This window comes from Lycium ferocissimum, unplaced genomic scaffold (assembly GCF_029784015.1).
Source record: "Lycium ferocissimum isolate CSIRO_LF1 unplaced genomic scaffold, AGI_CSIRO_Lferr_CH_V1 ctg105, whole genome shotgun sequence".
In the NCBI taxonomy this organism is placed as follows: Eukaryota; Viridiplantae; Streptophyta; class Magnoliopsida; order Solanales; family Solanaceae; genus Lycium; species Lycium ferocissimum.
This window is the reverse complement of record NW_026713343.1, coordinates 382,352-398,881: the sequence shown is the minus strand read 5'-3', so window position 1 is coordinate 398,881 and position 16,530 is coordinate 382,352. Positions and strand designations below refer to the sequence as shown.

The 16,530-nt window shown below is 35.0% G+C and overlaps 2 protein-coding genes and 1 pseudogene across 2 annotated transcripts; all 3 read left to right on the top strand.

Moving 5' to 3' along the window:
• Nucleotides 1–6: 6 nt before the first annotated feature.
• LOC132041500 (multiple organellar RNA editing factor 8, chloroplastic/mitochondrial-like) lies at nt 7–1,462 on the top strand (annotated as a pseudogene).
• A 2,791-nt stretch (nt 1,463–4,253) lies between these two features.
• Nucleotides 4,254–7,383, top strand: LOC132041504 (UPF0496 protein At3g49070). The gene is made up of 2 exons (XM_059432216.1): nt 4,254–4,444; nt 6,283–7,383. Exons 1-2 carry the CDS (start codon nt 4,396–4,398, stop codon nt 7,356–7,358), a joined length of 1,125 nt encoding a protein of 374 aa, XP_059288199.1. The 5' UTR covers nt 4,254–4,395; the 3' UTR covers nt 7,359–7,383.
• A 4,487-nt stretch (nt 7,384–11,870) lies between these two features.
• On the top strand, nt 11,871–15,438 carry LOC132041519 (BAHD acyltransferase DCR). Its single transcript, XM_059432232.1, has 2 exons — nt 11,871–12,392; nt 14,369–15,438. The coding sequence occupies exons 1-2, from the start codon at nt 11,937–11,939 to the stop codon at nt 15,263–15,265; spliced, it is 1,353 nt and encodes a 450-aa protein (XP_059288215.1). The 5' UTR covers nt 11,871–11,936; the 3' UTR covers nt 15,266–15,438.
• The last annotated feature ends 1,092 nt before the right edge of the window (nt 15,439–16,530 follow it).

The following is a 16,530-nucleotide window of genomic DNA, read 5'->3' as shown; positions in this document are numbered from 1 at the left end:
ATCCGCTATTTGCTCATTTTTCTTGCTTTTTACATTGACTTAAATGCCCTTCCTGAACACTCATTTTAAACAGATCAAGCCCAACATCCACAAAAAAGCCCAAGGACATTAGTGGAACTTTAAACATACAAAACTAGTCTGGTAACCTCACAAACTGTTCTTCCTAGTTAAGATGCTATAAGTACTCACTCCACCAATAACGTTCATAGATAAAAGTTGCCATCAGCCATTTTTATACATTTCTTTACTGTATTTTTGAAGAAAAAAAATATGGGATCGCGATTCGAGGTGGAGGTGAAGATCTCATCAGCTAAGGATTTGAAGAACGTGAATTGGCGTTACGGCCGTCTCAAACCCTATGCTGTTGTATGGGTTGACCCAAAAGGCAAATGCTCCACAAAAGTGGACGATGACGGTGACACGTCACCTTACTGGGATGAAAAGCTAGTGATTCCCTTATATTCCCCAATCGAAGAATCAACTCTCTACATCGACGTCGTTCACGCTAACGCACCCGAGGGCACGAAACCTCTCATCGGTTCAGCTAAGCTTCCGTTACGTGATGTTGTCGATAGCGTTGGAATTGGAAATTCCTCGGAGCGTTCGCTTGAGTTGAAGCGACCTTCTGGTCGTCCTCAAGGGAAGGTAAAAGTGAAGTTGTTGTTCGTGATCCGCGTTATCGTGCGCCGGATCCTTATTATGCGCCTCCTTATGGTGTACCTCCACCGGCTGGATCAAGGGATTACCCTGCTCCTCCACCGCAACCTTATGGCGGAGCGTACGGGGCAGGTGTTCCTGCCCCCTATGCTGCCCCGCCAGCGGGTTATCCGTATAGCGCTGCTCCTGCTCCAGCTCCGGCTTATGGTCAACAATCATATGGTCAACAACCAAATTACGGTGCTTCTGCTCCGGCTCCAGCTCCAGGTTATGGTCAACAACCGAGTTACGGTGCTTCCCCTGCGCCGTACGGGCAGCACGGTAGTTACGGACAACCTGGTTACGGGTCGCAAGGAAGTTATGGGTCGCAGGGTAGTTACGGGCAGCAAGGAGGCTACGGGCAGAACTCGGGGTATGGGTATGAGGAGAAGAAGAAGGGGAAGTTTGGAGGAATGGGGTTGGGAGCGGGATTGGCTGTGGGTGCGGTTGCAGGGGCACTGGGTGGACTTGCAATTGCGGAGGGTATTGATCACATTGAGGATAATATTGCTGAGAAGGCGGCGGAAAAAGTTGAGGAAGATCTCGATGATGATGTTTATGATGATTATGACTAGAAAAATACCTACCATCTTTGATTTAGTTGATTTTGATTCGCATTTTCTTGGTTATATTATCCTGAAAGACGAAGGGTACTTTAATGTCAAAGCAAAAACTTGTAAAATTTATGCAACTGTTGTTTGATGTACTAATATGTTTTTGGAGTATCGATCACATAACGTGTAATGGATGCAAGTTGTTGCTATAATTTCAAGTCTTTGTGTCCAAAAATTCCATTCTCCACATCTGTCTCTGAGGTTCGAAAATGCTCTGGATTCTGCGATCTCTAAGTGATTACACATGTATTAATTGGGTAATTCTGCTGAAGATGAAGGACCAAACCAAATGCATTTGTGTATTGCATCTTTCACTGTATTTGATAGTTGATACATTGAATCTTGTAACTTTCTTCTCATGTTTTTATGTGCCCATCTTGAATGTTTCACGCTATACTGCAGCAGTACCACTCATTTAATAGAGGCTGTGTTTGGTATACATGTAAACTTGGTTAGACCCCTCTAGTTCAGCAATGTCTATTACTTTAATAATGCTAATTCAAAGTTATGACATTCACAAAATGCCTTCAATCTAAGTTTTATTTGAAATGATTGAGGAATCACTCTTCAAACATGCCTTATAGAAATAGCTTGAGAAAAAAAGAAAAAAAGAAAAAAAAAAGATAAACAAATTAATAAAAAGTAAATTAAAAATTCAGGATAGATCAATAGCCATTGAGGGTCAGAGTCACGTTTTAATTACCAAACAATCCCCAAGCTTCACCGTATTATTTTGTAACCGTTGAGTTAAGAACTCAATTTATGAGCTATAACGCTAACACGTGGCTAAAACATACCATTTGCGTTATACTTTTCATGTTTTAATAGTGATCATATAATGTAAGTTATTTATGTCCTTCAGCGGATCCGGCTCCTTGACACTTGATCTATATAAGTTTAAAGGTTTGTAAACTCTCCATTTCTCTTCTCTCCATTTTCCCCAAGTTCTTACTTGGATGGGAAACATGTGTCATGGTTAAAAACAAATGGTTGAGATTTAATTAACCAAATCAAAGTCCTAATCATTGTTAGATAATAAATATATATTCCTTATCAATTTTTGCAATTTTCGATAATTCTTCTTTTAACAATTTCAGAACTTCAAATAATTTTTATATGTCAATTTAATCTTTACTCAGTTATTTGTTGTGTTCCCTTTCTCTTTAATTTGTTTGGATTTATTTTCCTTTTTGTTTTTTAACTATTAACGAGTCAATAAGTCAATTAATGGCCATTGAAATTTTAAAATTGTACAAATTACTTTTATTATACAAATATTATTCTTTATTCTTTTTAATTTGTTGATATAATACATTGATTAATTGGCCATCTTAACAAAAGAACCATCCCATCTGTTCAAAGAAAGAGAAAAGAACTATTCCAAAAACAAAAACAAAACAAAAAATCGTAACAAAGCTGGAGAAAGAGAGAACAATATTTAATATATATATATATATGGATGAAAATCTGTAGCTAAAGTTATGGGATTTCCAAAAAAGTTGAAGCAAATATATGGTATATTTATCATCCTAACCATGATTAGGACTTTGATTTGATTAATTAAATCTCAACCATTAGTTTTTTATCATGACACATGTCTCCAATCCAATTAAGAACTTGGGGAGAATGGAGAGAAGAGAAATGGAGAGGAGCCCCATCCATAATAATTACTCCCCGCCCCAAAAAGATTGTCTTACTTTTCTTATTAGTTTGTTCTAAAAAAATTGACTCATTTCTATATTTAGAAACATTTAACTTTATGAGATGATTTACAGTCACACAAATATCAAAGGCTTATTTTGGATCATATATTTCAAAAGTCTTCCTTTATTTTTTAAATTCCGTGTCAAGTCAAACTAAAACAATCTTTTTGGGACGGAGAGAGTAATATGTATGCTAACTACAGTAGTTACGTTAAAGGATTGGATTTTGAAACAATTTTAGTGAGAGAAAACTTATCTTAATCACGGACTACAGGTGTAGATGAGTCTTAAAATATCTAACTTTTTCCACATCCGAAACTTTTGGAAAGAGTGTTATTAACTTGTTAGGATCTTTTAAAATAACATCTAACTGTAAAAAAAGTTTATTGTTGCGAATTGGTTGTGGCATTTAAGTATTTGTCACATATACTCCTAGTACAAATGTAATCCATTTGGTCCCAATAGTTTAAGCAGCAGTGCGTGCTATATATGAATCATCGTGTCATCAGCATTCATATTATGTTACGGCTGACCTTTTGACTTGCCTTTGAAGTTCCAACCACTATTTTCTACCTATAACAAAGGTTACGAGTTGGAAAGAAAGTAAATAGTAGTACTTCCTTCAAATAAAATAGTTTCTCCAGGATTAAAACCAATCTGTTTGTTCATTCTTTTGTGAAATACGTAGTAAAGAATTAGTGAAATGGTTGGAGTTGAAGTTGGAATATGACATTTTTTTGATAGACTAAAAACGGAAGTATGTCATATAAATTGAAACGGATAAAACTTATTGTTATACATTCCTCCATTGTAGAGGTACTAAAGCATCGTTTCCCTTCTACTTCTCTCAATTTCTACTGTATCTATTCCTAAATTTATACGAAAGAGTTTCTAGTTTATATCGAAAGACTTTGTTAAACTTTTAGGATTACGCTACTATAGGCAAGATATCCTTAAAACAGTATTCTTAAATAACATGCCTCAAGTATCACAATTCCATAAACTTCACACATGATTAGAATATATGTGTGGTTGATATTGAAGGAGCGCTCTCTAGCTAGTTGCCTTGTAAGATTTATCAGAGAAAATGTAGGGATATTTGTGGGCAATGGCTAATCCCTTGCAGTGCAAGTCATCTTAGACGTACAGATATACATTCTCTTGTCTTCAAAGCAAAAACAAAACATAACAAATCATTTAATATACTTTTAGCATTTAATCATTATAAGAGGTGCCGCAAACGTGTACTCTGCTCTCTCTCCTTCTCTCTTTGGAAATATTGATCTATCTTTAATTTAAAGTGCTGCTTCCTCTCTCATCTTTGAAAAGTTACTTGTAAAGTCTCCCTCCTTGAGCTTTCAATTGCAGGACTAAGAAGAAGAATGAAGATAAAATTTCGTCCAGCACTGAGAAAATATATTGCATGGAATGGTAAGCTTCTTATGTCGTTCAGTTTACTTGTTTCTTGATTCATGAAATCCGATTTTGATTTGTTGCACATGTAGTTGTCGGGATAGTAGACGAGACAGATTTTTAAAAGAGCCATGTGAAAATAAAGCATCATTAAAATATTTTGCAAACATCGAGATTCCATAATTTAAGTATAAATATCTTATTTTAGTAAACATCTATCAAATTTTATAATTGGATAATTTCTTAATTGTGGATCTCAATGATAATAGCAAGAGAAGAACGTTTTCTGCATGTTATACAAGTGGGGCCAAAACTGTCAAAATTAGGAGCCAACAGCTAATAATCCGATTATATCTACTTTCTGGTCCCCTGAGAGTATCTGTCCAAAAACACGTGTTTTACGTTACTACAATCATCATAATCTGGAATTGGATTAGGTTGGCCTTCTAGTTGTTGTTTTTTCCTTTTTCTTGTTCAGAACTCGCCCGGTATTTCATTCTAAAATTATTTACTTCAGTAACTTTTCAGCTAATTGTAATGGAATTGATTCCTGTAGGATAGTCCAATGGTCAAGTTTGTAACAATTCGAATCGCATTAGGAGTTTATCATGCTATTTAATCTTGGTTTTTTTTTACACTATACTGTATTCCAATAAAGCTGACAGCAAAAAATGATCTTATTCTTTATTTTTAAAATTTTTAGCCAAATGTATAATTTGCATATATTAGGTGTGTATTCTAATTATATACTCAGTACACTATTACAGCTAGGCGGATCATTTTTTTACCTTAATGCATCCTATTGGGATTTTCTCCTCTCCTGTTAAGTTTGTGAAAGACAAAATATATAGAATCGGAATATTAAAAAAAGAGTTTGATCTTTCTATATAGTTTTGGCAGCAGAATTTGTACTCTATGGCCCATAATAAATAAAGCCCTGTTCTTTATGGGCTTCATTTGACCTCTCCGTAAATGACGGAGTAAGCTCCGTTTGTCCTTGTCAAGATGAATCCAGATCCAGGGACAAGGCCCAGATGGGTAGAAATAGATCAATTCATTCACTTGGTTTTTGTTTGATATCTCTTTTTAATTCCTTTTTTCTCATTTTTTTTTCTTGCAATGGTGTTTTATAAATGAAAACACACCCAAAAGAAGGGATGTTAACATTCTTAGCCTCCTAGCTAACAAAATTTCATCCGCATAGCGAGAATAGATCGTAATCTTCCTCGATGTATACTCCATCTATAATTAGTGTATCCACTGATTATAAAATGATATACTATCTAATATTTGTAAAATATAAAAATTGAGGTTATTTTTTGTTGAATTGTTGTGTGGTGTTCAAAGTTCTTTTTTTTGCGTGGATTTCCCTTCAAAGGAGCTGTTCTTTGATTTGTGTCCCTAAAATTGCTGGTCTTTGATTTTTGTCCTTCACTTAAAAAAGTGACCGAAAATATCTCAAGGTTTTGGGTTCGAACTCCCGCTCAGTCAAAATAAAAATAAAAATAGCAAGCCAAGACTTTTGCGAAACATCTGCTTTAAGGCCTAACATTTACCCAAAATTAGGCCTATTCGAGCAAAAGTTAAGCCTTAAATCAGAGACTTGTCTTAAAGCCTAATTTAGGGCAAAAGTGTGCCTTAAGGCCTAACTTTTGCCCGAATAGGCCTTGAAATTTAGTCTTCTTGCTACTTTTTTTTTTTTTTTTTTTACTGAGTCAGGGTTTGAACCCAGAACCTCAAAGTATTAGGTGAAGGATAAAAATTAAAGACCAGCAATTTGAGGGACAAAATTAAAGACCACTCCCGAATATGGATAATCGTGCAAATTGCCTGACTCAAATCTGTTTTGTACGCAGAGGCCCAAAGCAGTAAACCAGCCCACATGGAATTGGACCTCAGAGAGGAATATGCCCATGCCTTTCGAACCGAATCCTACGCTGACTTTTGGAAACGTGTCCTTGCTTTAGCTGAAAAAACTTCTTCCCCAACCAAAATTGTCGGCTCCACTTCAGCGGCTCGGCTCCCCTCTTACCGCCTTTTCGTGGAGCATCTTTTGGATCCGGATCAACCCACCGTAACTCGGATTTTGGGTTTGATCCAAACCCACAAGGAAACTCACTCTTTACTATCTGAATATTTCTCTCAAACTGCTGAAACTTCTTTACTTTGCAGTCTATTACTAAAAGATGTCCAACGTACACGTTCTAGATATAAATCACTTAAATTCGCCCTAGACTCCCTCCAGAAATCACCTTATTCGCATGTGAACCCTATACCCAAGATCCTGACACGATTAACTAAATTTTGTAACTCCCTTAACCCACTTGTTTCATCTACATCCTCTCCGCTCCGGTTTAAAACTGTTCAAGCCAATTGCTCCCAATTGCTAAAACGGCTTGAGCTTAGGCGAGACAAGACCAAGGACAAACTTCGATTTATGAACAAACTCAAACGTGGCTCAGCCGTTTTTCTTGTGGCTTTGACTGTCTCACTCACAGTGATTGTAGCGACTCATGCATTAGCCTTGCTAGTTGCGGCTCCTATGGTAATGGTAACTTCATTCCAGCTGATGTCAACTAAGAAGCTTGCTAGTTGGTCGGCTCAGCTGGATATAGCCGCAAAAGGGACGTACATACTAATTAGAGACTTGGACACTATAAGTCGGCTAGTGGGTCGGCTAAATGATGAGTTAGAAGATTTGCAAGCCATAGTTCGGTTTTGGCTTGCGAGAGGTGGCGATCCGCTTCAGCTTCAGCTACAAGCCAGTGGGGAAGTGGCGCGCCAATTGAAGAAGAATTATGCAAACTTTGTGGACCAATTAGATGAATTAGAAGAACATTTGTATTTGTGTTTCATGACTATAAATAGGGCTAGAAACCTTGTTATTACAGAAATTATGAATTCGGGTCCATATTTGTTACCCAAAGAATAGCTAATTGGGATTTGAAACAAAATTTAATTTCATGTTGTTACTCATTTTTTTTAAAAAGATAGCCACTGTTGCTTGAATACTTCTTTTTTCCATTCCATAAAGAATATTATTTTTAAGGAAAGAAAACAAAAGAGACTTAGAGCCTGTTTGGATGGGCTTATGCCTATAACATTTTATAATTATAAAAAAAAAAAATGAGTTGGGTAGTCTAACTTATTTTTTTTTTTGACTTATAATTTGTTTTAGAACATAATTTCTTTGATAATTTAAGTCAAATGGGCGTTATTTTTTGAGCTTATTTTAAGCACAAAATGACTTTAAGCCTGACCAAACACTCAAAAAAAAGCTAAAAACGAACATAAGTAACTTATAAGCAACTTATAAGCCAATCCAAACGGGCTCTTATTATTTATGTCACTATTAGTGTTTGGCTTTTATTGTCAAGACAGTGGGGGATGTGGAAAATTAGAGTCCCGGGAGCTGGGCCAAATACACCTGGATAAAACCAAAGAGGGCTAACGCTTTTCATTACATACCAAAACGGGTATAACGTGGATCAGTCCACGTTATACCCCAAATTTTTTTTTCAACTGTCAGAAAATCACAGCAAAAATTAAAAAAAAAAAAAATTAAAAGGTATAACGTGGATCAGTCCACGTTATACCATTAATATATATATTTTTCTCCCCAACGTTTTACAAAATATTTTGTAAGACATTGTCTCTATTTAAATCATACTCGGCTGTGTTTTTAATAAAAAAATTTATTGATTTTTTTAAAGCATATAGTTAATTTCAGTGATTAACTGAAATAAATATTTTAACACATGCAATAATTAAATATGTGTTATATATGCGAACATAAATAAATAAAAAATTGGCAAATTTTTTTTGTGCAACAGTTAGTGTGTTTTTTCATATTTTGACCAACGATTAGTCGTGTGTCAAGACTCTGAAACGTCAATATTTTATATAGAACCTGATACTCTTTTCTGCGTACAATAATGTAGGCTCAATACATCAAGGATACGTATACATTCGGATCGTCATTTTAAGGGTTGAAAAGGTGCCCGAAGTAAGTTTTGTTTAAGGTTTAAGTGCTTTATTTTTTAAGGTTTTGATTTAAGCGTGTTATTTTTTAATCAAGACATAACTTTATTTGAATATAAATATAATTAAAAAATATAAGGAGAAAAACTAGTTGTAAAGTGGTCAAACTTTAGATGGTCATAACTTTTCGCTCGGACGTCCGTTTTATGCGTTTTTTTTTTTTGAACTTGCGTATTTTTTCGAGATCTATGCGGACGGCTCGCAAGGCGGTTTTGGCCGAGCCGAGTTTTAAAAAAATACCTTTTATCCCATTCAATTTCAATTTTCCCCCAAATTGGCGAAATTTCGGTTTTATTTACTTATAAGATGATGATACGCAATAGATTTCAACGTAAAAATCCAGGGTAATGTAGCTGTGAATGTCAATTTCACTTCGCGGTTTCAATTTTTTGAAAATAAAGTGACTAATTTTCTCGACATATAAAGTTGCTAAAATAACCTTACGAGGTCAAACACTAAGTTTTTTCAAACAAAACTTACTTCGGCACCTTTTCAACCCCTAAAATGACGATCTGAACGTATACGTATCCTTGATGTATTGAGCTACATTATTGTACGCGAAAAAAATATCGTAGTTCTATATAAAATATTGACGTTTCGGAGTCTTGACACACGACTAATCGTTGGTCAAAGTATGAAAACACACACTAAGTGTTGCACAAAAAAAATTTGCCAAATTTTTTTTATTTATAAATATATATAACACATATTTAATTATTGCATGTGTTAAAATATTTATTTCGCTTAATCAACGAAATTAACTATATGCTTTTAAAAAATCAATAAATTTTTTTATTAAAAACACAGTCGAGTGTGATTTAAATAGAGACAACGTCTTACAAAATATTTTGTAAAACGTTGGGGAGAAAAATATATATTAATGGTATAACGTGGACTGATCCACGTTATACAAAATTATTTGTATAACGTGGATCAGTCCACGTTATACCTTTTAATTTATTTATTTTTTAATTTTTCTTTGTGATTTTACGATAGTTGAAAAAAAAATTTGGGGTATAACGTGGACTGATCCACGTTATACCCGTTTTGGTATGTAATGAAAAGGCAGTCCCCTTTTGGTTTATACCGTGTATTTTTATGCCCTTTAGGCTCCGGACTCTGGAAAATTATGACCACATCGAACTAGCAAATTTTAACATAGTGAAAATTTCACATGGAATTAGGTTGTAAGGACTTTAGTTGGGGAGCTATGTGATTAATGTGTTTGATCACTTTATCCTATCACATAATTGAATGGCCGACATTTTTGCTGTAGATGAAATTTGGGAGTTCTTCAATTTGAAATTCAAGCATTGAAAATAATGATACATAATATTTGTGACGGCCTACCTTTTGCATGATAATGAAACGAATTTGTGGCAAAAAAATTAAGACATCATGTCTATCGTTTTAATGGTACCAGTGCATACATTTTTAGTACGTTACATACCACCAATTTTCTGGTTGACGGATGGTATACATATGGCGGTACCTTCTAATAAAAGCCTCCACATGGCACCATAAAGGCATAAACCATAAATATTCCATTACTTCTTTTTTCAAAATAAAATTTTGAACTGTATGGTTGGGGCTTGGGGAGTGAGTAAATCGGTAAGAAACCGAAAATGTGAGGGTTTTACTATTATCGTTGGGTAGCTAAAGTGTAGTGAATTCATGCATTCAATTGGTGACATAGCGTTCAAAAATGGGTACGAATTCTGAAGATCGGTTCAAGTGCTAATATAAGCAAAAAAAAAAAAAAAAAAACTAAATGACTTAATTATTTTTATCTATCTAAGCTTTGGTGGCATTTACTCAATAAGTACTTTGTGTAGTGGAAAGTAGCAGCAGATATTCGATAAAATAGACCGAGTATGGAGCTGTTCATGACCCGTCACTACTAAAAAATCACTATTTTCTTACTGAAACTTTTCACTGAAAAATGCTCAGTGGCTATATATTCCCTCTGAATGTCGGCAGGAAAAACCTAAATAGTAGTGTTTTCACATGAAAAAATTAGAAAGTTTCTCAGCGTTTCAGTGCGAATCTTTTCCCACCATGAGTTTTCCCAGTAAGTTGGTTCGGTGGGAATAAGGTGAAAATCATTTTTTATAACACAAATATACTACTAAATATCGGTGGAATCAGAAAAATCTTTGTTTCTAGTAGTGTGCGTACACTATTATTTTTAAAAAGTGCAGTGTATTGATAGAGTTCTCTTATTAGCCTCCGTACACCAAGTGTAGCCATTGACTATAGAGAGATTGATCACATTAAAACGCCAAAATGTACAGGTTTGAAGGCCTTTCAAGTTTCAATATCATCATTTATGTTGTATAATAATACAGTTGAATGTTAATAAAACCAACGGGAAAAAGCTAAATATGTACAGCTGCTTGATCTTGTACAATATTGATTAAGGACGGCCAGTTGCCCCAACTTCCCGCCAGTTTTAGTGATTGAACCATTTCCAAATGATCAATTAGAAAGGATTTCAGCTATATGTATTACATTATAAAGATTTTTAACATTATAGTTTAACCTATGACAGCTGGTCAGTTACCATTATTTTTCAAGTTACTAATTAATGCTTATAAAAAAAATATACATATAAACCTCTATAAAATGTAAATTTGAAATCTTAACTGTAAGATAGTTACAACTTACTCCTTCCGTTCACTTTTACTTGTCCAATATTCCAAAAATAGATTTTCACTTTACTTGTCACTTTAAGCATATCAAGATAAGACAATTTATTTTTTCCTGTTTTACTCATAGCATTAATTACTCACTTCAAATCATTTTTCAAATCCAATAAAAATATGCACCAATTAATATGAGTATATTGGTAAATTATGCACTTCATTTATTATTTCTTAAATAACGTGAAAAGTCCAAAGTGGACAAGTAAAAGTGAACGGAGGGAGTACAAGTTACAATAGGTAAGTAAAGGTAACCTGAAACGATGATAATTCATCGGTTCGAAGGAATGGATCTAATAATAATCAGGTATTGGAAAACATGGCATGGCTTTGCACATTATTAGTTTCCTTACTGAAAGTCTCATGTAACATAACATGGGATTTTGGTCACTGCTGTCCTCTTTAATTCAATACTAAGACATGTTACTCGACACATAAAATGGTTTATCCCTTGACGAGAAAACCAATGCCCTATGTTAGGTTGTTGTTAGTGTTAATAATCCATATTACTTGAACAGTAGTAGCAAAACAAACAAAAAACAAAAGTAAATAAAAGGAAAGAGAAATAATTTACTTCAACTGCCATCCAAAAGAGCAGCTAAGGATAGTAATAAATGGCGTCCAACTACACTCATGCAATTCATAAATGCATCCCAACCGCTTCCAATGTAACACTCATTACTATCACTACACTTCTCTACTATAAGTAAATCATCCATCTTGGCTCATTTTCCAAAACAAAGAAAGCCATTGTAAAGAAAATAGCTATGGCAGGTGAATTAGCAAAGGAGGAGCCCCCCGTTACAAATGTGAAAGTCCTGAATAAAACCAACGTGAAACCCCAAAAACCACTAGGAAAAAAAGAGTGTCAATTGGTAACGTTTGATTTACCTTACTTAGCTTTTTATTATAACCAAAAATTGATGATCTATAAAGGGGCTGAGAACTTTGAGGAAACGGTGGAAAAATTGAAAGATGGGCTGGCCTTAGTGTTGGAAGATTTTTACCAACTTGCTGGGAAATTGGGAAAAGATGAAGAGGGAGTTTTTAAGGTGGAATATGATGATGACATGGATGGAGTGGAGGTGATTGTGGCTGTTGCTGAAGGGATTGAAGTTGCAGATCTTACTGATGAAGAAGGCACCACCAAATTCCAGGATTTAATTCCTTATAACAAAATCGTGAACTTGGAAGGGCTTCACAGGCCTCTCCTGGCTGTGCAGGTAAAAAATATTTACACAATCAAATCACAAATAATTTAGTAAAAGTATAATTAATTTGTTATCACATGATAAAAGTTATTACGCGTATATAACTTTATTAATCGTAATTTAGTGCTATGTTAGCCTTGCACCACTTCATTACGAGTATTTTTTTTTTCTTTTGTGAATGAGTTTCAGCTAGTGACATCTACGCACATTTAATGAACTTTAGTGCTTCGGCGGTGGCACAGAAATTACTAATGTTGGTGCATGTATGGAGCATCGAGTACTCTTCTGAACAAGTTGTTACTTTTAGTAAAGATCCGAAGCTTTTACTCCCTCCGTCTTAAATAATCTGACATAATTTTTAAAAAATAGTTGTCTTAAATTATTTGTCATTTTAGAAGGTCAAGACAAAATTAATTTTACGTTTTTATTTTATCCTTAATAGTGACTGTTCCTGAAAACTACAACCACTTCAATTATGGGGAGATGATACATAAATGGAGTACATATTCAATGAAGAGAGATTATATTTTAAGATATAAAAAGAGGTAAAATAGTCAGAAATTCCTCCTAATTAATGTTTCTTAAGAGGCGTGCAAAAGAGAATCAACATAGATAATTTGAGGCGGAAGAAGTACTGACAAAGGAAATGATAGTACTACTTCATCCGTTTCAAATTATTTATCGTTTGAGAAATTCAAGGCATAATTGATTACTTTTTTCCCATTTTTCCTTTGTAGTAATTTTGTCATTAATGGAGATGAAACATAAATAGAGTAAACATTTAATGGAGAGATTTTATAACTTAGACATAAATAAGAGTAAAGTTAGTCAAATGCCCCTACTAAGTACTCCTCCAGATAAAAAAGAGTGTCCACTTAGTCTTTTTTTTGGGTCAAAAAGAGTGCATACTTATCAAATCAAGAAAGAATTAACCTTATTTTTTCAGGTTTGCCCCTATTAAGTGTTATGTGCTCAAATCCTAATACCTATTTAATTAGGGGCAGTTTAGTCAAATTACCTTTTTTTTTTCTAAGAGTTAGTATTTTCTTAAGGGATGCGCAAATGACTAAGTGGACTCTCTTTTTTATCCGGAGGGAGTAATACTTTTCTTAAGGGGCTTATAAAACACAAAAAACGACAAATAATTTGAGACGGAGGAGTATGTCCGAATCCCTTTGCAAGTTCCAAGTGCTTAAGCCACTCGAAAAAGATCGCATCATTAATATGATGAATACTCGAAAAGATCGTTTCATTAATATGATGAAATAAGTTATGTCGAAAAGAGATCTCTTCATCAATATGATGAAGTAAGTTATGTGCATGGATATATAGTTGCATGATTTTTCTTTCTCCGTAATTAGTATAAAAACATACTTAACACGTCGTCAAGACACAATCAATATCATAACTCACGAAGGTCTCTATGTGGTAAAGTATAACATTTAACTTATGCTAGTAGAATTTAGCCTGCTGTAGAAGGGAACTTATCTTATTTTTCTAGGTTACCAATTTCATTACTTATGATAGTTACCTTTTGTTATTTTTTAAATAGTCTAATGGTTGTAAAAAGTTATTTCTGGTATATCCAAAATTCTGGCCACAGAGAAAACCAATTAATGAGTAAAGTAGAAAAGCCGCCAAATGCTTGTCCTCGTAGTTTAGGATAGAAATGTTTATATGACTTACCATTTTGGATGCAGCATTTTTATCGTCTATGCCATCTTAACAGGATAAGATAAATAGGTTTTATCCACTGATTTTAGTAATCTAACTCTTATCCTTTTATTAAACTTACCAATTCAGAATATATGCTTCTTACAGCAAACTTAAATTGATCTGATTGATGAATATTTTGTCTTTTTTTTTTTTTTTTTTGGGACATTAAATTTCAACTGAAAAAAATGCAGACTAGTGCTCGTAATTAATTGGTTGGACCCATTGATCACTTAATTTTGTGGTCTCTCATTATTTTGGCCAACTACTTACAGCTCACTAAGCTCAAGGACGGGCTCACCATGGGAGTAGCACTTAATCATGCTGTGCTGGACGGTACTTCCACGTGGCACTTCATGACCTCCTGGGCCCAGCTCTGCAGTGGGGCCACCTCCATTTCGGTCCCACCTTTCCTTGAGCGAACCAAGGCTCGTAACACCCGAGTCAAGCTCAACCTCTCCCAGCCATCCGACGCACCCGAGCTTGCCAACTCAGCAACCAATGGTGATGGCCCACCTCTCCGCGAAAGACTCTTCAAATTCTCCGAGTCAGCAATTGACCAAATCAAGTCGAAGGTCAACGCTAACCCGCCAGAGGGATCAGGATCATGTGCTACCACATTCTCCACATTCCAATCACTCTCTGCACACGTGTGGCTAGCCGTCACACGTGCGCGAGAGCTCAAACCTGAGGACTACACCGTCTACACGGTCTTCGCTGACTGCAGGAGAAGAGTTGACCCTCCAGTGCCTGAAAGTTACTTCGGAAACCTAATTCAGGCTATTTTCACTGTGACCGCGGCTGGACTGTTGCTGGCACACCCCATTGAGTTTGCTGCTGGGATGATACAGCAAGCGATCGTGAAGCACGACGCGAATGCAATTAATGAGCGCAACAAGGAGTGGGAGAGTAACCCAAAGATATTTCAGTATAAAGATGCTGGAGTGAATTGTGTGGCTGTTGGAAGTTCGCCTAGGTTTAAGGTGTATGATGTGGATTTTGGATGGGGAAAGCCGGAGAGTGTGAGGAGTGGATCGAATAATAGGTTCGATGGGATGGTGTATTTGTATCCCCAGAAAAATGGAGGGAGAGGCATTGATGTGGAGATTAGTTTGGAAGCAAATGCTATGGATAGGTTGGAGAAGGATAAAGAGTTCCTCATGGAAGCTTAATTAATCTGCTTGGATTAATTTGAAGTAGAACTTTATCTTCGCTTTAAGTGACTCTTTATGCATGTTTCCAGGGGGTTGCATTTTTCTTTGTATTGTTTTCTGCTTTTGTATGTTTCTTTTTCTGGTATGTTATGCAGAGACGCACCTGAGTATAATGGTTTTTTAGTGCTTAATGTCTGATGATTTTGCTTTCTACGACAAGCATACAAATAGTTAGATTAACAGAAGTATCTACATAAAATAGTATATTTTTCTGCTTTTAGCTATTGTATTTACAAAAAATGGTGAATATTAGCGCGTACTACATGGTTGAATTTGAATCATAGGGAGTGATAACATTCGAACAATGAGCTTTTTACAATGCGAAATAAATCAATTAGATTAATGAATTTCTAATACCAAATGTTTTAAGAAAGAAAAAACGTATACTAGTAAGATTTATTATATTCCTTTTCCCTCATTCGAAGGATCGTGATTTTAATAGAGTATTAGGGTTTTCAACTCTTCTTCACCAAAGTTTACAATCTAGTGACATATTATTACTAGAGAATACATCCGCGCTTCGCGCGGCTATGAAAATAGTCTTCATGTATGAGCTATAAACCAACTTCATTTTGGTTCCCCATTCAGTGGCTGATGCTCGACCTCAACTAAATTGAATTCGCTTGGCATTAGATATATTAAAGAGGAAAACATTCTCTACTAATTTTTTTGCCATTCTAGTATTTGAACCTGAAATCTCTAGTTAAAGATGGAGGACGCTATTCACCCACCAAAATCGTTGGTGGTATAATAACCTTTAACAAAGTACAAAAACGAACAACCCTTATTTACTAAAATAACTCAAAATTGTCCTTCGATTAAGTATATTATATGACAATCAAGACCAATAATAGAAAAGTTTAAAACTCATGTAATTTCTGTCACACCTTCATTTTGGTAATAACTACAATATTTTAATGGAAAGATTTAGATAATTAAATGTAGAGAAATGTTAAAGAATTACACTTTTGCTTCGCCTTATAGAACACTGTAACTCCACCCCTGTCAACCTTTTGATGCCCATGAAGTTGCTTTTCATTCTTTATTAGAACTAAGTAGATATGAGAGGAGGAGAATTTTATCAAAGAAGAGTAAGAATACATAGAGTTATTTTTTACTTCATCTCATTTAGCCGTTGCTTCTTCTCTTCTTTGATGGTCTAAAAAAGTGAAAGTTCCCTCATTAAATTTGTTTATGGTAACGATCTGATAGCTGCTGCTTCT